The 21,787-nt window shown below is 46.4% G+C and overlaps 1 protein-coding gene across 1 annotated transcript in view; it reads left to right on the forward strand.

Moving 5' to 3' along the window:
* Positions 1-21,565, forward strand: part of LOC144482114 (NACHT, LRR and PYD domains-containing protein 3-like) — a 123,382-nt gene extending 101,817 nt beyond the window's left edge. The window contains exons 10-12 of the mRNA XM_078201348.1: positions 3,294-3,464; positions 19,256-19,423; positions 21,285-21,565. Of these exons, the coding sequence (XP_078057474.1) occupies positions 3,294-3,464; positions 19,256-19,423; positions 21,285-21,375 (430 nt within the window). The 3' untranslated portion in view covers positions 21,376-21,565. The remainder of the gene's footprint in view (positions 1-3,293; positions 3,465-19,255; positions 19,424-21,284) is intronic.
* The last annotated feature ends 222 nt before the right edge of the window (positions 21,566-21,787 follow it).

A 21,787-nucleotide genomic window follows, 5' to 3' on the forward strand; every position in this document is an offset into this window, starting at 1 on the left:
AGCCATTCAGTCTATAAATCTTTCACCTTCTGCAGGCCTGTTGCTGTTTCTGTGAATGTTTTACAATTTCCCTGGAGTGGTCACTACATGAAACAAAGGCATTGGAATTGTATTGGCCTCATTCAGTGTTGTACTTCCCATCTCACATTCCTAGTGAAATGTTAAATACCCAGAAATGTGGCGAAGGATTTTTTTAGTGGTGCTCCATTTCTGGATTCATTGAAAACACACACATAACAAAGTCACCGATAGCAACAATGTATAACCCCATGAAACCCAAGGAAGCAATCCAGCCATGACAACCGCTGACCTACAGGTAGGATCATTACCTCCCTCCTCCAGGAATTTCGATGACCGTGTCCTTTGTCCTCGGATTTCCTCAGCCCTGGAAGGATCCGGCCGACTGCGGGTCCTCTGCACAGATGCTGGAGTTGGCTCTGTCATCATAGCTTCGTGAGGTGTTTGTGTCACAGTCGGAGCAGAAGAGGACCCACTGCCCACACCAGGGGCATCCTGAGAGGAGCTCCCAAATGCTGCAGGCAGCCGCTCCTCTATCCATTCAGGGCAAACGGGACCCTCCCTGCTCTGCTGGGGAGGTCCTGACAGTGACTCCAGGCACATTTTCCCACCCCTCCCACAGCCCGTGTTCCACAGAGCTCATGGAGGTGGTGAGAACCTGCAGGTTCATGTGTATTTCCTGTGGGTGATAGGCTGGATGTGACTCTCCATGAAGGTCACCATTCTCTCTGTGGAAGATGCTATTTGTGCTCATACCTGAGACATGGTAACACTGCTGGCCTGGATTGACTCCACCATCCTTTTCGTGTGGATGCACAGAGCCTTTGGAAACGCCACTGGATGTTAAAATACCTTACGCTGCAGCTCCAGTATCTGCCGCCTTGTTAAAGACTCGAAATACTGACCTGTCCTCTCAAGAGTGTGAGTGAACTCAGCTATTGCTGCCGTCATGAGCTGCTCGCGTTTGCGTGTGCTGCCATGTTCTGCGAGATTGTAACCCCTTTCTTTCTCGTGTGAGACAGTATCTGCTCTGGCGGTCGTTGTGTGGAATACTATGACAATCCATCCTCTAATGATCCCTCCTCATATTCAGAGGTGCCGCCCGTCTCCCGCTCACCACTGCTGTTGATTTGTGTGAGAGTGAAGAATGTTAGAGGGTAATGCACATTCCAACATGTCCTGCAGACTGTTCCTAACCCAGAGCTCCATGTGACCAATGGAAGACACACAAGCCCCAAAGTTATGGACTCAGCAGCAGAGTTTCTCCTGTGCCCATCCATTTACTCACTCACTCTCTCTGGACCCACAACCCATTTCACCATCAGCGATTGCCCACCCAGCATCCAGGTCTCCCAGCTCCAGCAATTCATCGTCCATTGGCATAAGGATGACACAATCCAGACAGTGTCACTCTTGGCTCCTTTTCTGACGCTGTGTGCTGTCTTCTACAAGCACATAAATTTCCATTGATACTCACACATCAAAGACACACACAGGCCTATGGTGCTGCCAGACTGCCCATCATGGGACCACCAGGATGGTCACTCAGGGTCGGCAGTGCAGCAATCATCTCTGACTGACCGGAACCCTTCACAGAGAGGCTGCCATGTTCCTGAAGATTGATGCTGCTCTCTGGAAATTGGCAGTGTCTGGATGGAGATGTTCTTTCCACAATTCCTCTTTCATCCTTATTCACATATCAGCCCGTAAGTTTAACCCTCACCTTGTCAGAACATATCAAGTTATTGATCCTTTTGCCTCACTGCAGCCACGTGCTGCCTGCTCTGGCCCTCGGCAGTTTCTATCCAGACTTGATTGGGTTGATGTGACAGGTCTCCTCCTCCAGTCCTGAGGGAACAGAACCTCCCTCCAAACCGATATAGCCTTGAGAAATTCCAGGGAAGTGTCAGCGAATTGGGTTTAATCTGCCGTCTGCCATTTTCAGCCCTTTGTTCATTAACCAGGGCTCCCTCACTGCTCCCTTCAGGGCCTTTAAAGGTGCCGCTGGCTGTATTTAAATGTCGTGCCAGCTTTGCCAAAATGGCTCCTTTCCCTGCAGCCAGAGGCTAAGCTCTGGAATGCACAGGGTTTTGGGGGAAGGTGGGAGAATGACACTTAGTTAATCGCTCATTTGGAGAGTCAGTGCAGACACAATGGGCCGAATGGCCTCCTTCTGCTCAGTAACAATACTGTGATTCTGCATGTGCTGCCTGAGTGGACAGATTACCCTCGCCTGTCAGTCATTAATGTGCCGGTTCTGGCAATATTGTGGAGTTGGTTAGTTCAGTTGGTTTGGTGCCCAGAGTGTGATGTAGAATGATGCTAATGTTGTGGGTTGGGCCCTTGTACTGACTGTGGGGTTCATGGAGTCCCATCTCCTCCCATTGCCCCACGTTTACTAAGTTGTGTCCCTGAAGCTACATGTAACAAATTATCTCTCTCTATTGGAGAGAAATATTAACATTTCATTGAGGACTATGGGTACTAACAGTGTCCACACTGCAACGTCACCAACTTCCAGTTGAAATATCGATACATTTCCAAACATTATCTTCACAGAATTGTTACGGAGCACAATGAGGCCATTTGGCCCATCGTGTCTGCACCAGGTCACCAAATTAGCATTAGGAATTTGTGTCATTCTCCAGCCTTTTTCTCATATCCGAGCTCATTGTTTATATTCAAATAATCATCTTATTCCTTTTTGACTGCTTCGATGCAGCCGACCTCCACCACACTTCCTTGCTGTGAATTCCAGACCCGAACCACTGGCAGTGTGAAAAAGGTTTCTCTCTCATCATCTTCAACCCCACCACACACTCCATTCCTGAGCCACTGACCATCCCATGCCCCTCCCTGTGACTCAGGATAAGAACATGGGAATTCTGTTCTCTTCTCTTTCACCATCATCCTTTTTGTAATTTAATCACTCCGGCACTTCCATTTTGTCCTTTCCTTGTCACTCGTCCATCCCCAGCTCCCTGTCACTCAAAACAATTTAATTCACTGATATTTCCAATGTCTAAGTTTATGTAATTGAACTGAAACTAAATCTGTTTCTCTCTTCACAGATATTGCCTGACCTTCTGAGAGTTTCCAACATATTTTATTCATATTTCAGATTTACAGCATCAATAGAAATTTGCCTTCTGTACGAATTGAAGTTGTGTTTCTTGAATGTCCCGCGCTGTACATTATTATTGTTAATGATCTTATTCTTAAAAACACTGTGGATTTGCCCTGATTCCTGTTATTTTTCTCTCTCTGATCTACAGTCTGTCTGGTAACGATCTCACAGATGCTTGTGCCGAGGACCTGGCCTCTGCTCTCAGTACAAACCGCTCACTGATAGATCTGAATCTGGGTTACAATAAACTGGGAGATTCAGGAGTGAAACTGCTGTCTGTGGCTCTGAGGAATCCGGACTGTAAAATACAGAAACTGGAGTAAGTACCAGACTGTGTGAGATTTTGTCTATAATAACTGAATATTCAACAGTATAATTTCACCACGGGTATTTGTATTAACAACTCTGCCTATTACTATTGGCGTCAGTTATGAATAAGGAAAATTGCCTTTCCTCTGATTCCTGTTGCTTCTCTCCCTGATCCCTGAGCAATGGGATGTCAGTCCCATAAATCCTTATGTCGAGCGTGTGGGGGAATAATGTTATGTTTCACCACCTGAGGGAGAACCCTCCTCCTCCCCAGATGTGCACAGCTCTCCATCGACGCAGCGTCCATTGATTTGTGAAAAGGGGGAGAGTGAATAGATGACATTAAATGGAGGACAGGACATGGTGGTGGGGTGTGGCTGTGAGTAACGGACGTCAGTACAGTAGCGGGAGGTGAACTTAGTACAAATGATCAAGATGCAGTATCAGTTTGGGTAGAGTTAAGAATTAACAATGTTAAAAGATCACTTGTGGGAATCATTCAGAGGCCCCTAACAATTTTCAGAATATCCGACTCAATGCACAGGATAAATAATGGGGTTTGTAAAAACATCCTGCAATAATCACAGGTGATTTTAACATTCATGTACAAAGAAGAACAACGAGCCATGCAGCACAGTAACAGGCCCTTCGGCCCACCAAGCCTGTGGCGACTCCTCATTCTTATTCAGACCCAATACTTATTGCTCATACGCGGTTTCTATTGCTCGGTTCATCTCCCGTTCATGTTTCAATCAAGATAAACCTTGAAAATTGGGAACATGCCTGCTTCCGTCAAATTCAGTGGATGTGCACTTGAGGCACCCACCACTCTCTATGTGAAAACTTTCTCCACACGTCGCTTCTCAACATGCCCTATCTTGCCTTCAAAATATCCCGTCTTGTGGTTGACATTTCTACACTGGGGAAAAGACTCCAACTATGAACCATATATATGCCTCTATCATGTCGCCCCTCAGCCTCCGACTTTCCAGTGAAAACAATCCGAATTTATTCAGCTTCTCTTCATACCTTAACCAGACACAGGCAACGTCCTTGTAAACGTTCTTTGCACCTTCTCCAAAGCATCCACATCCTTCTGGTTGTCTGGCGATCAGCACGGCACGCAATATTCCATATAGGGCCTAACTAAAGTTAAATACTAACATAACTTGCCAACATTTATACTCGATGCCCTGGCCAATGAAGCAAGAATGCTGCATGCCTTGTTGACCAAGTTATCCACCTGTGTTACCACTTTCAGGGATCAGTGGACAAGTGAGCACAGATCCATCTGTATGTCAATGCTCCTGTTGTTTTTTTCAGACAGGGAAGGCTGGGGGACGACCATGTGGAGTTGTATCAAATTATAGAAATAAACCTTTCCCCTTTGTTTTAGGGGTCAGTTACCAGGGGCATAGATTTAAGGCATTGGGCTGAAGTTTCAGAGGATAATTGAAGATGACACAATGGTTAGCATTGCTGCCTCACAACGTCAGGAACATTTGTTTAATTCCGACCTCGGGTGACTGTCTATGGAGTTTGGATGTTCTCCCCATGTGTGTGGGTTTCTGTCAGGTACTCTGGTTTCCTCCCACAGTCCAAAGATATGTACCTTAGGTTGATCGACCATGCTAAATTATCCCTTAGTGTGTGAAGATGTGCAGTTTCGGTGGATTTGCCATGGTTAATGTCCAGTGTTAAGCAGCTGTGTGGGCCTGGTTAAGATGCTTTTTCGGAGACTCAGTGGAGAGTCGATGGGGCGATTGGTCGCTTTCTGCACAGTGGGGATTCTATGGTTCTGTGGAAAAGTTTTTTCACCCAGAGGATGGTGGGAATCTGGATCTCACTGTCTGAAAGGGTGGTGGAGTCAGGAACACTCGCAACATTTAAGAAGTATTCAGACAAGCACTTGAAATGCCGCAGCAGACAAGGCTATGGAGCAAGTGCTGGAAATGGATTAGAATAGATTGGTGCTTGATGGCTGACACAGACACGATGGGCCGAAGGGCCTCTTTCTGTGCTGAAAAACTCTATAAAGGCCCAGTGGTTGGAAGTTATGAACCAGAACCTAAATTTTCATTGATTCCTGTTATTTCTCTCTCTCTGATGCCAATACAATGGAATGTCAATCACATTCATTTGTGTGCCCTGGGTGTGGGGGAATAATGTGACGGTGACTCTATGAGGACCTATCACATGCTCACAGGGGGACTGATGTTCCCCCAGTCACACAACCCTTGATTTGTGAGGAAGAGAAAAGAGTGAATGGAGGCAATTGTTAAGACACAAGCCAGAAACTCCAAGGTGTTTTGTGAAGTTAGCCTGGACCCTTGGTTTTACACTTGATTTTGGCATTGATGAGCACGGGGTGTTTCACTCCAGGTATGAATCAAGTGACCCACTAGGATGCTTTTATCAAACACAGTTTATTTAAGAATGCAGTTAGAATATACCAACAAGAATTAGCATAACCTTTACCAATTGCAAGATTAAACATGACACAGTATAACTCTTAACAGCGAGCTATCTCTGTTGTTCCAATATAAAGCAATACCCACAGACATACACCCTTCTCCAACATCAGTTCACACAAAAACAAGTATGTTCACATGTTGCCGATTTCCAGATTTTTAACACTTCTGGACAGCCAACCGACAATTGTTTCAGAGAAGGATGTTACCTCCGAACAGCCCAACCACAGAGAGGTAACCCCAGTCTCTGGCAGCTTCCAGCACTCAAACAGCAAAATCTCTAAATTCGGAGAGGAAAACAACATTGCTGTTTGTCTTAACCTGAAGCAGCTTCTGAAAGGAAAATAAAAAACTACAATGCTCTGTGAAATATAGCTGTCCCTCAGTCACATGACATAACCTGTCAATCACCCGCAATCAAGGTCTACTCTGCCATCGCAGGGGAACAATGAAACAACAGAACACTGCATTAGTCCAGATTAAAATCAACATGATGTCAATTATACTGCTTCAGTGACAATAAAGGAAACCAGCTACAGATAGCACGGTGCCGATAACCTAACCTGCATGGAAACATGATTAAAATAGAAACTAGAAGCAGGAGTTGGCCATTCGGCCCCTCGACCCTGCTCCACCATTTATTTTGTTCATGGCTGATCATCGAATTCAATATCCTTCAATATTCAATTTATTTCTTCAAGACATAGTTTGTAACAAAATGTACATTCCAACACGTCCTTCAGCCGGTTCCATGTGACCAGTGATGGGCACACAAGCTCTATGTGTTGCAGGTGCCGGACGGTCTCCTGTGCCCATCCATTCAACCGCTCATTCTCAGCTTCACAACCAATATCACAATTAGCGATTTCCCACCCTGCCTGTTGATCTCCCAGCTCCAGTGCAGCTGCTTCTCGGTGTAAGGATGGCAAGATCTGGACGCTGCCACCATTTGTAGTTCATTTCCTGACGTTTCGTGCTCTCTTCTACAGGCACATAAAGTTCCATTGTTACTCTCCCATCAAAGTGCTGGTTAGGTGACAGAAAATAGGAAGACTTTTCTATCTCCTAGATTGTCAAGAATATCAGAAGAATGGGAACTCCAGCCACGATCAGATTCCCTCCCACGCCAGACACCAACCTGACTTGGAATATATTGCTTTTCCATCACTACTGTGAGATCATGATCCTGGATGTCCCTTCCTAACGGCATTGTACCAGAGGGTCTTCAGAATTTAAGAAGATGGTTCAACATCCCCTTCTCAAGGGCAATTGTGAATGGGAACAAGTGTTGGCATTGCCCGTGACACCATCATCCCTTGAAAGAATTAAGAAAGACCAGTGCTACCCACTGAGGGGATGGGTAATTGTGCCCAAACACAGTTACAGACGAGAGACAACAGCTGCTACAGGGCAACTTGAGTGACCATTGGGCAGACCAGAGAAATTCTAAAGATAGATCTGATGGAGCCCTTCAATATACCCAGCAAGGGTCTCAAATGTCCTGGTGTTGTGCTGTTCTCTGTAACCTGGAGTTAAAATGGAGAAGCTTTGAACAAAGTGTGACTTTGAACAAGTGCGATGTTGACCAATGCTTTATGATGAGGAACCCCATGGACCACAGGCCAGGGAACATGGAATATGTCCGGGAGGATCGAGATTCAGTGATACAGACATGTTTTGCATGAGTCACACTCACACAGCCATTCAGTGTAATAAATCCTTCACCTTCTGCAGACCTGTTGCTGTTTCTGTGAATGTTTTATAATTTCCCTGGAGCCGTCACTACATGAAACAAAGGCATTGGAATTGTATTGACCTCATTCAGTGCTGTATTTCTCATCTCACATTCCCAGTGAACTGTTAAAGACCCAGTAATAAGGTGAAGGATTTTCTTCGTGGTGCTCCATCTCTGAATTTACTGAAAATACAGACATAACAAAGTGACAAGCAACAGCAACATGTAGCCCTGTGAAACCCAAGGAAGGAACCCCACCGTGACAACAACTGCCATCCACGCACCTTCCACTGAGCTGCAGGTAGGATCTTTACCTTTGTCCTCTGAGAGTTTCGATGACCGTGTCCCTTGTCCTCGGATTTCCTGAGTCCTGGAAGGATCCGGCCGACTGCGAGTCCTCTGCACAGATGCTGGAGTTGTCTCTGTCATCATAGCTTCGTGAGGTGCTGGTGTCACAGACGGAGCAGAAGGGGACCCACTGCCCACACCAGGGGCATCCTGAGAGGAGCTCCCAAATGCTGTAGGCAGCCGCTACTATATACATTCAGGGTAATTTGAACCCTCCCTGTTCAGCTGGGGAGGTCCTGGCAGTTACTCCAGGCACATTTTCCCATCCCTCCCGCAGCCCGTGTTCCACAGAGCTCATGGAGGTGGTGAGAACATGCAGGTTCATGTGTATTTCCTGTGGGTGATAGGCTGTATGTGACTCTCCATGAAGGTCACCAATCTTTCTGTAGAGGATGCTATTTGTGCTCATACCTGAGACATGGTAACACTGCTGGCCTGGATTGACTCCTCCATCCTTTGCGTATGGATTCACATAGGCTGTGGAAACTCCAAATGATTGTAAAATACCTTATGCTGCAGCTCCAGTATTTACCGCCTTGTTAGAGACCCCAGTCACGTTTCATCTTCCTGAAACTGACAATGACCTGTTCTCTCAAAAGTCTGAGTGAACTCAGCTATTACTGCCTCCATCAGCTGCTCGGGTTTGTGTGTTCTGCCCTGTGCTGCCAGATTGTAAACCCTTTGCTACTCGTGTGAGACAGTACCTGCTCTGGCGGACATTATGGGGAATAATATGACAGTCCATCCTCTGACGACCCCTCCTCATCTTCAGAGGTGCACGCCCGTCTGGCATTCAGCACAGCTGTTCTTTTGTGTGAGAGAGTAAAGAATGTTAGAGGGTAATGCACATTCCAACATGTCCTGCAGACTGTTCCGAAGTAAGAAGTCTCACAACTCCTGGTTAAAGTCCAACAGGTTTATTTGGCAGCAAAAGGCACTAGCTTTCGGAGCGTCATGCCTTCGTCAGGTAAGTGGGAGTTCTGTTCACAAACAGGGCTATAAAGACACCGACTCAATTTACAAAATAATGGTTGGAATGCGAGTCTTTACAGGTAATCAAATCTTAAAGGTACAGACAATGTGAATGGAGAGAGGGTTAAGCACAGGTTAAAGAGATATGTATTGTCTCCAGACAGGACAGTTAGTGAGATTTTGCAAGCCCAGCCAAGTCATGGGGGTTACAGATAGTGTGAAATGAACAAAAGATCCCGGTTGAGGCCGTCGTCGTGTGGAGAACGTGGCTTTCAGTCTCTGCTTAGCGGCTCTGCGTTGTCATGTGTCGTGAAGTCCGCCTTGGAGAACGCTTACCCGAAGATCAGAGGCTGAATGCCTGTGACCGCTGAAGTGTTCCCCAACAGGAAGGGAACACTCCTGCCTGGTGATTGTGGAGCGGTGTCCATTCATCCTTCACAGAGAGGCTGTCATGTTCCTGAAGATTGATGCTGCTGTTTGGACATTGCCAGTGTCTGGCTGGAGATGTTCTTTCCACAATTTCTCTTTCATCCTTATTCACAGATCAGCCTGTAAGTTTAACACTCGCCTTGTCAGAACATATCAGGTTATTGATCCGTTTGCCTCACTGCAGCCACGTGCTACCTGCTCCGGCCCTCGGCAGTTTCTATCCAGACTTGCTTGGGTTGATGTAAGAGATCTCCACAAGTCCAGTCATGAGGTTACAGAACCTCCCTCCAATATAGCCGTGAGAATTTGCAGGAAAGTGTTAAGCGAATTGGGTTCAATCTGCCTTCTGCCATTTTAGCCCTTTGTTCATTAACCAGGGCTCCCTCACTGCTCCCTTCAGAGCCTTTAAAAATACCGCTGGCTGCCTTTCAATCTGGTGCCAGCATTGTCAAAATGGGGCCTTCCCCTGCAGCCAGTGGTGAAGCTCTGGAATGCACAGGGTTACGGGGAGAAGGTGGGGGAATGACACGTAGTGAGTTGCTCATTCGGAGAGTCAGTGCAGACACAATGGGCCGAATGGCCTCCTTCTGCTCTGTAACAATTCTGTGATTCTGCCTGTGCAGCCTGAGTGGACGGATTTCCCTCATCTGTCAGACATTAATGTGCCCGTTCTGGCTATGTGTGGAGTTGGTTAGTTCAGTTGGCTCGGTGTCTCGAGTGGGATGTAGAATGATGCTAATGTTGAGTGTTTGGTCCTCGTACCGGCTGTGGGGTTCATGGAGTCCCACCTCCTCCCATTGCCCCACATTTACTCAGTTGTGTCCCTGAAGCTACATGTAACAAATTGTCTCTCTCTATTGGAGAGTTAATATTTTATTGAGGACTATGGCTACTAACACTGTCCACACTGCAACATCACCAACTTCCAGCTGAAATAATGATGCATTTACAACCATTATCTTCACAGGATTGTTACGGTGCACAATGAGGCCATTTGGCCCATCGTGTCTGCACCAGCTCACTAAATTAGCATTGGGAATGTGTGTCATTCTCCAGCCTTTTTCTCGTCTCCTTGCTCATTGTTTCTACTCAAATAATCATCTATTTTTTTTTTGACTGCTTCGATGCAGCCGACCTCCACCACACTTCCCGGCTGTGAATTCCAGACCCGAACCACTGGCAGTGTGAAAAAGGTTTCTCTCTCATCATCTTCAACCCCACCGCACACTCCATTCCTGAGCCACTGACTATCCCATGTCACTCCCTGTGACTCAGGGCAAGGACATGAGAATCCTGTGTTCTTCCCTTTCACCATCAGCCTTTTTGACATGTAATCACTGCAGCACTTCCATTTTGTTCTTTTCTTCTCACCCGCCCATCCCCAGCTCCCTGTCAAAGCACAAAGAAAATTACAGGACAGGAACAGGCCCTTCGGCCCTCCAAACCTGCACTGACCATGCTGCCCAACTTAACTAAAACCCCCTAACCTTCCGGGGACCATATCCCTCTATTCCCATCCTGTTCATGTATTTGTCAAGACATCTCCTTATAAGTCACTACCGTATTTGTTTCCCCGGCAATGCGTTCCAGGCACCCATTACCCTCTGTGTAAAAAATCTGCCTCGTACATCTCCTTTAAAACTTGCCCCCCTCGCACCTTCAACCTTTCCCCCCCCTAATTGACTCTTACACCTTGGGAAAAAGCTTCCGACGATCCACTCTGTCCATGCCTCTCATAATCTTGTAGACTTCTATCAGGTCGGACCTCAACCTCTGTCGGTCCAGTGAGAACAAACCAAGTTTCTCAATCTCTCCTCATAGCTAATGCCCTCCATACCAGGCATCCTGGTAAATCTTTTCTGTACCCTCTCCAAAGCCTCCACATCCTTCTGGTAGTGTGGCGACCAGAATTGAACATTATATTCCAAGTGCGGCCGAACTAAGGTTCTATAAAGATGCAACATGTCTTGCCAATTTTTAACCTGTCACTTCAAACAACTTAATTCACTGCTCCTTCCAAGTTTTAATTATAGCTAAAACTAAATCTGTTTCTATCTTCACAGATATTGCCTGACCTACTGAGACTTTTCAGCATATTTTATTCATATTTTAAGTTTTACAGCTTCAATAGTATTTTACCTTCTGTATGAACTGAAATTGTATTTCTTGAATGTCCCGCGCTGCACATTACTATTGTTAATGATCTTATTCTTAAAAACACTGGGGATTTATCTTGATTCCTGTTATTTATCTCTCTGATCTCCAGTCTCCATGATAACGCTCTCACAGATTCTTGTGCCGGGGACCTGGTCTCTGCTCTCAGTACAAACCGTTCACTGATAGATCTGGATCTGGGTACCAACGAATTTGGAGATTCAGGAGTGAAACTGCTGTCTGTGGCTCTGAGGAAACTGGACTGTAAAATACATAAACTGCAGTAAGTAGCAGACTGTATGAGATTGCGTTTATATTAACTGAATATTCAACAATACAATTTGTCCACTGGTATTTGTGTAAAAAAAAAACTCTGCCCATTAATATTGGCGTCAGTTATGAAAGAAAAATTGCTTTTCCTCTGACTCATGTTGCTTCTCTCTCTGTTCCCTGAGCAATGGGATGTCCGTCCCACAAATCCTAATGTCGAGGGTGTGGGGGAATAATATTTCCGTGCACCCTCTGAGGTCCTCTCTTCCTCCTCAGATTTGCACAGCTCTCCCCGGACACAGCATCCATTGATTTGTGAAAAGGGGGAGAATGAATAGGTGACAGTAAATGGGAGGACACAACATGGTGGTGGAGTCTCGCTGTTTGTAACAGATGACAGTACAGTCGCGAGAGGTGAACTTACTTCCAATGATCAAGATGCAGAATCAGTTTGGATAGAAATAAGATTTACCAAAGTTAAAGGATCACTTGTGGGAATCATTTATAGGCCCCTAACAATATTCACAATCTCCGACACTGTATAGGAAACATAAGGGTGTCTTGTAAAAGCATACTGCAATAATCACGGTGATTTTAATCTTCATATAGGAAGAAGAACAAAGAATCATACAGCACAATAACAGGCCCTTCAGCCCACCAAGCCTGTGGCGACTCCTAATCCTTATTCAGGTCCAGAACGTAGTGCCCATACGTGGTTGCTATTCCTGTTTGTCTCTTGTTCATGTGTCTATCAAGATGCACATTCGACCCTGGCAACATGCCTGCCTCTGCCACATCCATTGGCAATGCCTTCCAGGTATCCACCAGCCTCTCTGTGAAAATTTTCCCCACACACCTCCCTCCCAACTTTATTCCTCTCACCTTCATCCTGTGCCCTCTTGTAGTTGACCATTCCACCGTGGAGAAAAGTCTCTGACTACCCTGACGAAATATTGATGCCTCTCATAATGTGCATACCTCACCCCTCAGCCTCCCTTTTTGTCGTGAAAACAATCCGTGCTTATACACTCTCCTCATAACTTAACCTTCCTTGACTTGGCAACATTCTTATAAACGTTCTTTGCACCCTCTCCAAAGCATCCACATCCTTCTGGCAGTGTGGCGAACAGAACTGCAAGCAATATTGAAGTGTGGCCGACTAAAGTTTCATACAGCTGTAACGTAACTTCCCAACTTTTATACTCAATGCCCCGGTCGATGAAGACAAGCATGCTGTCTGCCTTCTTGACCACCTCTTCCACCTCTGTTGCCGCTTTCAGGGATCTGTCGACTTGTACACACAGATCCCTCTGTAGGTCAGTGCTCCTATGGGTTCTTCCACTTACTGTATAAATCGCTCAGATTGTCAAAAGTTGAAAAGAAGATTAGTTCACAGAATGTATTCAAGCAATTTCTTGGAGAAGCACGTTCCAGTGCCAAACACAAAACAAGCTGTTTTAGACATGGTGATGTGCAAATGTGCAGCGTTTCCAGCAAAGATACATTCCTTTCATTTGAAAAACGGCAGCAGAAGTGTTCCAGCCGTTGTTAATTCAAAGGCTGTATGAGATTAAGCGAAGATGTGGCACCGGGGTTGGCACCGCTGCCTCACATCATCAGGGACACGGATCCATTCCAGCCTTGGGCCACTGTCTGTGGAGTTTTCATGTTCTCCCCTTGTCTGTGTGGGTTTCCTCCATTTGCTCCTGTTTCCTCCCACAGTCCAAAACAATGTGCAGGTTAGGTGGATTGGCCATGCTAAATTGCCTGTTAGTGTCCACGATGTGTAGGTTTGGGGGATTAACAGCGTAAACATGTTGGGTACGGGAAACCGGGCAATGGCAGATCTATTAGTCTGATATTGATAGTATGGATAATCCTATAATAATCTATAATAAAGGAGGTAATAACAGAACACTTCAAAATTAATGGCACGATTAGACAGGGCCAACATGGATTTATGAAAGGCTGGCACGGTGACACAGTGGTTAGCATTGTTGCACCACAGACAGGGGCCCGGGTTCAATTCCTGCCTTGGGTGACTGTGTGGAGTTTCTACATTCTCCCCGTGTCTGCGTGTGTTTCCTCTGGGTGCTCCGGTTTCCTCCCACACTCCAAAGATATGCATGGTAGATGGATTGGCCATGGTAAAATTGTCCTTATTTTCCCAAGATGTGTCGATTAGGTGGATTAGCCCGAGTAAATTTATGATGTTGTGGGGAGCGGACCTTGGTAAGATTCTCCGTCAGAGTGTCTCGATGGGCCGAATGATGACCTCCAACACTAGGGATTCTATAGTTGCATGATTCACACAAGAGGTTATTAGAGAAAATTGGAGCACATGTGATTGTGTGTAATATACCAGCATGGATTGAGAACTGGTTAGTGGACAGAAACAAGGAGTTGGAATAAATGGGTTATTTTGGGTTGACAGCCTCTAACTATTGGAGTACGGCAGGGATCAGTGTTTGGGTCTCAGCTATTCAGAATCTATATCAGTGATATGGATGTGGAGGTCAAATATATTATTTCCAAATTTGCGAATACTAGAAAACTAGGTGGAAATCTGAATTATGAGGAGGATGCAAAGATGTTTCAAGGGGATGTGGAGAGGCTCAGGGAGCGGCCAAGGGTTTGCTACAAGGTGAGCAAATGTGAGGTTATCCAATTTTGTAGGAAAAACAGAAATTAAGACAACTTCAAGATATTTTGATGTCCTTGTTCATGAGGCACTGAAAGCGAAGATGAGAGCAGTTAAGATAACACATGGTATGTTAGCCATTATTCTAAGAGGATTTGAGTGGAGGAAAAAGATGTCTTCCTGCAATTATATGCAGCCTTGCTGACACCAACCTGGAGTATTGTGTACAGTTTTGGTCTCCTGACCAAAGCAAAGATGTACTTGGCATGTAAAGAAGGTTCACTAAAATAGGTCCAGGGACAGATGGTTGTCCTATGAGGAACAAAAACACTTAATTCTCAGGCTTTTCGGAGAATGATAGCTGAACTTATTCAAACCTACACCATTTTACGGGGTTCATTAGGCCAGATGCAGAAACGATTTTTCCCCTTGCTGGAGGGTCTGAAACCTGGGACAGAGCCTGAGAATAAGGGGCAGTTATTTAGGCTGAGATGAGGGGTATTTGTTTGCCATTAGAATGCTGGTGAATCATGGAATGCAGGGATAATGCTGGAAATGGTGTTGAAGCAGAGGATCAGCCATGGTCACATTGAATGATGGAGTGGATTTGAAGGACAGAATGGATGACTCCTGCTCCTGTTTCCTAACATTCTTGTTGCAATAGGAATGGAAGGGAAGAGTAGGAAGGTTTTGCTGCAGTTTTACACGGCCTTCATTAGATCACAACTGGAGTAATGTGCATAGTGTTGAGCTCTTTACTTTAAAAAGGATGGAATTGTATTAGAACCAGGACAGAGAAAGTTCACTCTGCTGATTCCTGGGATGGAGAGGTTTATTTTACGAGGAAAATTTGAGCAGATTGGAGCAATATCTATGAAAGTTCAGAAGATTAAAAGGTGACCGCATTGAGGGGATGAGACAGGGTGGTTGTTGAGAGGCTGTTATTGTCAGAGAGACCAGGACAAGGGGACAGATTTCAAAATGTAATTGTCAGTCCCTTAAGACTGAGATGAGGAGAAATTCATTTTTTAGATGGTCACTGGTCAGTGGAATTATCTTCCCTGGAGACTAGTGGCGGCAGAGTCATTGAATATATTCAAGGCTGAGTTAAGAATGATTTTGGAATGAGAAGCGAATCAAGGGTTACGGGGGACCGACAGGGAAAAGAGTTGAGACTACAATTAGATCAGCTGTGATGGAGTATGCTCGAGGGGCTGAATGACCTCCTGCTGCTCCTACTTTTTTTGTTCTTATCCCAATACGTCCTTCAGACTGCTCTCTGTGACCTGTGATGGATAAACAAGGTCTATGTTTTGTCCTCACCAGACGCTCTCCTGTGCCCATTCATTAGGTCACCCACTCAACCCATCTCATCTGCAGTAATTACCCACTCTGCCGCCAGGCCTTCCTGATCCAGCACTTCATCTTCCATTGGCGTGAGGATGGCAAGACCTGGATGTCTCCACTCTTCTTCACTCATTCCCTGATGATGTTTGCTCTCTTTCCAAACACATAAATTGTTACTCACTCATCAAACACATGCACTAGCCCATGGTTGTCCAACGTGTGGACCAAGGGGCGAATGTGACCCTCGAAGCACCTCAATGCGGCCCCCGGAGCGAGTTTCCAGAATCTCAGTCACACAGTTCAGTTTGAATGGAAGAATCTGCATGGAGCTGCTCCTCCAATCACAGGCCGTTCCTTTCCCATGTTTGCAGCTGATATGTTTTTGAGCCAATCTGCAGCAAATGTGGGAGAGAAACAATTTGTGATTGATGAGGATTAAACTCTAATAATCATCTTTATTTATTACTCATTATTGTGCTCAGCAAGTTGTTTTTTTCATATCAGTTTAGTTTTTACTTGAGATTTCTACTGTGCCAAACTTTATCATTCTGAAATTTACTCATCGGCCCCTTGAGTGAGAAAAACATTGACGTGTGTTTGCCCAGTGAATATGTTGGTCAACCCGGCTCTAGCTATGCTGGTGCCAGCCTAACAGATATGTCACTGACAGTCATTGCCAGTGTCTGGGTAGATATGTTCACCCAGGGTGGATGTGTGTCAGAACACATCAGGACATTGATCCTTTTCCACTCTGTAACCACGTATCTCAAACCTGCTCACCTCCCAGCAATCTCCATCCAGACTGGCTTGTACCGATGGGGTAATCTTCTCCTTCCATCATGAGGGAACAGGACCTCCCTCCGAGCCCAAGCAGCCGAGAGGAGCCCCTCCAGGGAGGAATTATGATTGGGGAGCAACCCTTGCTCTGCTTTCTGACATTTCAGTCCTTCATTCAGTAAGCAGAGCTCCCTCGCTGCTCTCTCCAGAGCTGCTGTGTTTGAAAGTCCTACTGGCTGCCTTTGGAGATGGTAAGAGTTTTAACAACACCAGGTTAAAGTCCAACAGGTTTATTTGGTAGCAAATGCCATTAGCTTTCGGAGCGCTGCTCCTTCGTCAAATGGAATGGATATCTGCTCTCAAACAGGGCACAGAGACACAACATCAAGTTACAGAATACTGATTAGAATGCGAATCTCTACAGCCAACCGGGGGTCTTAAAGATACAGACAATGTGAGTGGAGGGAGCATTCAGCACAGGTTAAAGAGATGTGTATTGTCTCCAGACAGGAGAGCTAGTGAAATTCTGCAAGTCTAGGACGCAAGCTGTGGGGGTTACTGATAGTGTGACAGGAACCCAAGATCCCGGTTTAGGCCGTCCTCATGTGTGCGAAACTTGGCTATCAGTTTCTGCTCAGTGACTCTGCGCTGTCGTGAGTCATGAAGGCCGCCTTGGAGAATGCGTACCCGAAGATCAGAGGCTGAATGCCCATGACCGCTGAAGTGCTCCCCCACAGGAAGAGAACGGACTTGCCTGGTGATTGTCGAGCGGTGTTCATTCATCCGTGGTCGCAGTGTCTGCATGGTTTCCCCAATATACCATGCCTCGGGACATCCTTTCCTGCAGCGTATCAGGGAGACAACGTTGGCCGAGTTGCAAGAGTAGGTACCGTGTACCTGGTAGATGGTGTTCCAGTGTGAGATGATGGCATCTGTGCCGATGATCCGGCACGTCTTGCTGTGGCAGGGTTTTGTGGTGGCGTGGTCACTGTTCTCCTGAAGGCTGGGTAGTTTGCTGCGGACAATGGTCTGTTTGAGGTTGTGCGGTTGTTTGAAGGCAAGAAGAAGGGGTGTGGGGATGGCCTTGCCGAGATGTTCGTCTTCATCAATGACATGTCGAAGGCTCCGGAGGAGATGCCATAGCTTCTCCCCTCCGGGGAAGTACTGGACGATGAAGGGTACTCTGTCCACCTTGTCCCATGTTTGTCTTCTGAGAAGATCGGTGCAGTTTTTCGCTGTGGCGCGTCGGAACTGTGGATCGATGAGTCGAGCACCATATCCTGTTCTTATGAGGGCATCTTTCAGCGTCTGGAGGTGTCTGTTGCGATCCTCCTCATCCAAGCAGATCCTATATATATACGGAGGGCTTGTCCATAGGTGATGGCTTCTTTAACGTGTTTAGGGTGGACGCTGGAGAAGTGGAGCATCATGAGGTTATCCGTGGGCTTGCGGTACAGTGAGGTGCTGAGGTGACCGCCCTTAATGGAGATGCGTGTGTCCAAGAATGCAACCGATTCCGGAGAGTAGTCCATGGCGAGTCTGTTGGTGGGATGGAACTCGTTGATGTCATCATATAGTTGTTTCAGTGATTGTTCACCATGAGTCCAAAGGAAGAAAATGTCATCGATGTATCTAGTGTATAGCATCGGTTGAAGTTACTGTGCGATGAAGAAGTCTTGTTCGAACCTGTGCATGAATATGTTGGCATATTGAGGTGTGAATTTGGTCCCCATGGCTGTTCCGTAAGTCTGGATGAAGAACTGGTTGTTGAAGGTGAAGACATTGTTGTCCAGGATGAAGCTAATGAGTTGTAAAATTGCATCTGGAAACTGGCAGTTGCCGGCGTTGAGTACTGAGGCCGTTGCAGCAATGCCATCATTGTGGGGGATGCTGGTGTAGAGAGCTGAGACATCCATTGTGACGAGGAGTGCTCCTGGTTCAACTTCTCCATGTGTGTTGAGTTTCTGTAGGAAGTCCTTAATTTCGCGACAAAAGCTGGACATGGTGTCAGCATTGGCTGAACCGGGACTGCCCCCTGCCCAGGCAGCCTGAGTGGGTAGCTCCTCTTGCCTGCCAGCCGTTAATTGTTCGCCACTGACAATATCACCTTCATAATTCTGCCTACCTTGCCCACATGGACACACCACCCATTTCCAATCCCCATGTTGGGACTTCAGAGCTTCTGGTAAAATCCCAGCCATTATCTCCAACCTCACCACACACTACATTCCGAAACCATTGACCATCCCTCCCGAGCCACTCCGAGTAAGGACATGGGGATCCTGTGATTATGGTCCTGTCCCATCAACACTTTTATCATTTAATCACTCCTGTAATTCCAGTTTGTCCTTTCTTTGTTTATTCGCCAGCCACCCACCGCTGTCACTTCAAACCTGTCAATTCACTGCCCGTTCCCAGTTCCAATGGAAAATCAAACATTACCCCTGTTTCTCTCTTCACATGTATTTAGCTAACCTGCTGAGCATTTCCAGATTATTTATATTTCATTTTCAGCATTGAGTATTTCCTCATTCTACAGAAATGCAAGTTGTGTTTCGGGAGTGTCTGATACAATACATTATTATTGTTATTAACAGTATTATGTAAAACACTGGGGATTGAGCCTGATTCCTGTTATTTCTCTCTCTGATCTCCAGTCTGTATAAGAACGCTCTCACAGATTCTTGTGCTGAGGATCTCGCCTCCGCTCTCTGTACAAACCAGTCACTGAGGTTTCTGAACCTGAAATCAAACTCCTTCACAGATCAATCTGTCCCTGCTCTCCGCCGCCTCATACTGACCTGCAGGACTCTGGAGTGGATCTCGTGAGTGTTTATGTTAATTTTTAGCGCATCAATTAAAATAGAAATGGATTTAAAATATAAATGGGCCTGAATCTTCCAAGCAGCAGCAATGGTAAGCAGATTGCCGCTATGTGTGAAAATTCCCCAGCCTGAAACTGCTGCATATTTCTCCCAGGACCTTCGGTACTGCGACCCTGGGAGCTCCATCAGAGCAGACAAGAGTCTGGGAAGAGACAACACACAGCCTATTTACAGCACAGTGACCCCGGGGAGCTCCATCACAGTAGAGTCAAGAGAGAGAGAGCACACCCCCTATTTACAGCACAGTGACTCCAAAGAACTCCATCAGAGTAGAGTCGGGGAACAGAGAGCACACACCCTATTTACAGCACAGTGACTCCAGGAAGCTCCATCACAGCATATTAGAGTCGGGGAAGAGACAGCACACACCCTATTTACAGCACCGTGACCCCGGGGAGCTCCATCACAGTAGAGTCGAGAGAGAGAGACAGCACATTCCCTATTTACAGCACAGTGACTCCAAAGAACTCCATCAGAGTAGAGTCGGGGGAGAGAGAGCACACACCCGATTTACAGCACAGTGACCCCAGGGACTTCCATCAGAGCAGAGTAGAGTCGGGGAAGAGAGAGCACACACCCTATTTACAGCACAGTGACCCCGCGGAGCTCCATCACAGCAGAGTTGGGGAAGGGAGAGCACAAATCCTGTTTACAGCACAGTGAACCCAGGGACCTCCATCAGAGCAGACTAGAGTAAGGGAAGAGAGAGCACAAATCCTATTTACAGCACAGTGACCCCGGGGAACTCCATCAGAGCAGAGTAGAGTCGGGGAAGAGAGAGCACACACCCTATTCACAGCACAGTGACCCCGGGGAGCTCCATAAGAGTTACTTGATTGGGGGAGTGAATGGGTTAGTTTGTAGCTGGGTCAATGGTGAGTCAGGGAGCTGGGGAGAGGTTGGAGGATTAGTTCTGGGTGTCTTGGGAATGGACGAGTTGTATTGTGTTGGGTGGGAGGGTTAATCGGGAGTTTGGATGGTGGCTGGGAGTTGGTCATGTTGTTGGAGATCTAGTCAGACGTGGTTGTGTGGTGGGGGCTGGGGTTGGTTAATAGCTTTGAAGAGGGTAGTGGGGTGGTTTGGTTCTGGGGTAATGAGTTTAAGTCAGAGGCTTCGTCAAGAATGTATTCAAGAGGCGGCTGGATATAGCACTTGGGGTGAATGGGATCAAAGGTTATGGGGAGAATGCAGGATTAGGCTATTGAGTTGAGCAATCAGCCATGATTGTGATGAATGGAAGAGCAGGTTCGAAGGGCCAAATGGCCGCCTCCTGCTCCTATCTTCTATGTTTCTATGTGAGGTGAAGAGAGGTTGGGTCAGGATGAGGCCAAGTTGGAAGTGTTAGTCAGATTAGTTTAAGTGCTCATGGGAGGACGCCAGGCTGGAGGGGACGTACGGATGAGTTGGGGGGAGTGACTCTCGTCAGATTCTGGGAGGTGTAGTATGGGGATCAGTGGGACGTGATTGGGGGACTCGGTTGTTCTATTCAGGTATTAGCCCAGGTGGTGAGCTGTCTGACATTACCTGAGTAACTATCCAGGTTAATTTTGTGGATCTGTCCTAAGTATCTGACTCTAACTGCAGCAGGGGAATTCGCCAATAGAAGTTAATACCTCTGGGACAATTCCCAGGTAGATCAGTGCGTCAGGACATCCACAAGGTCCCGATGCTCATCTTCAGTTGTGTGTCTGGTCTCTGGTGATCCAGCAACCAGAAGATTTGTCCCATTAACTCCAGTGTCCAGTTATTTACTCTGTTGTTCAATCTGTTTATTTCCTGTTTCATCTTTAATGTGTTTCAGGCTGGTGGACAATCAGTTCAGTCCAAATGGAGCTCTCCCGCAGCTGGAGTCGCTGCGGGGATCCAGACCGGGACTGACAGTGTTCGTGTGAACATTTCAATCTATGAACATTGCTGCTCCACCGGTTACAGTGAAATCCTGAATTGTGAAGATCTTCGACAGCCCCTTCCAAACCCTTCATTCCTGCCCCTCTCCCTCCCTATTGCATCAGCCCCTCCAGCGAGGTAGTAATTTCCCTGCTTACCTGGTTTGGTTGAGATGCCCAGCTGGAAAACTGTTGTAGTTTTAGTCTGCACATTGAAGGAAAGATTGCTGCAAACCATTGTTTAAGCAGCAATGTGTTGTCAGTGTTCTCAGCATGTGGAGATGCCAGCGTTGGACAGGGGTAAACACAGTAAGAAGTTTAACAACACTAGGGTAATGTCCAACAGGTTTATTTAGTAGCAAAAGCCACACAGGCTTTCGGAGCTCCAAGCCCCTTCTTCAGGTGAGTGGGAATTATG

Source organism: Mustelus asterias, assembly GCF_964213995.1.
Source record: "Mustelus asterias chromosome 26 unlocalized genomic scaffold, sMusAst1.hap1.1 SUPER_26_unloc_18, whole genome shotgun sequence".
NCBI lineage: Eukaryota > Metazoa > Chordata > Chondrichthyes > Carcharhiniformes > Triakidae > Mustelus > Mustelus asterias.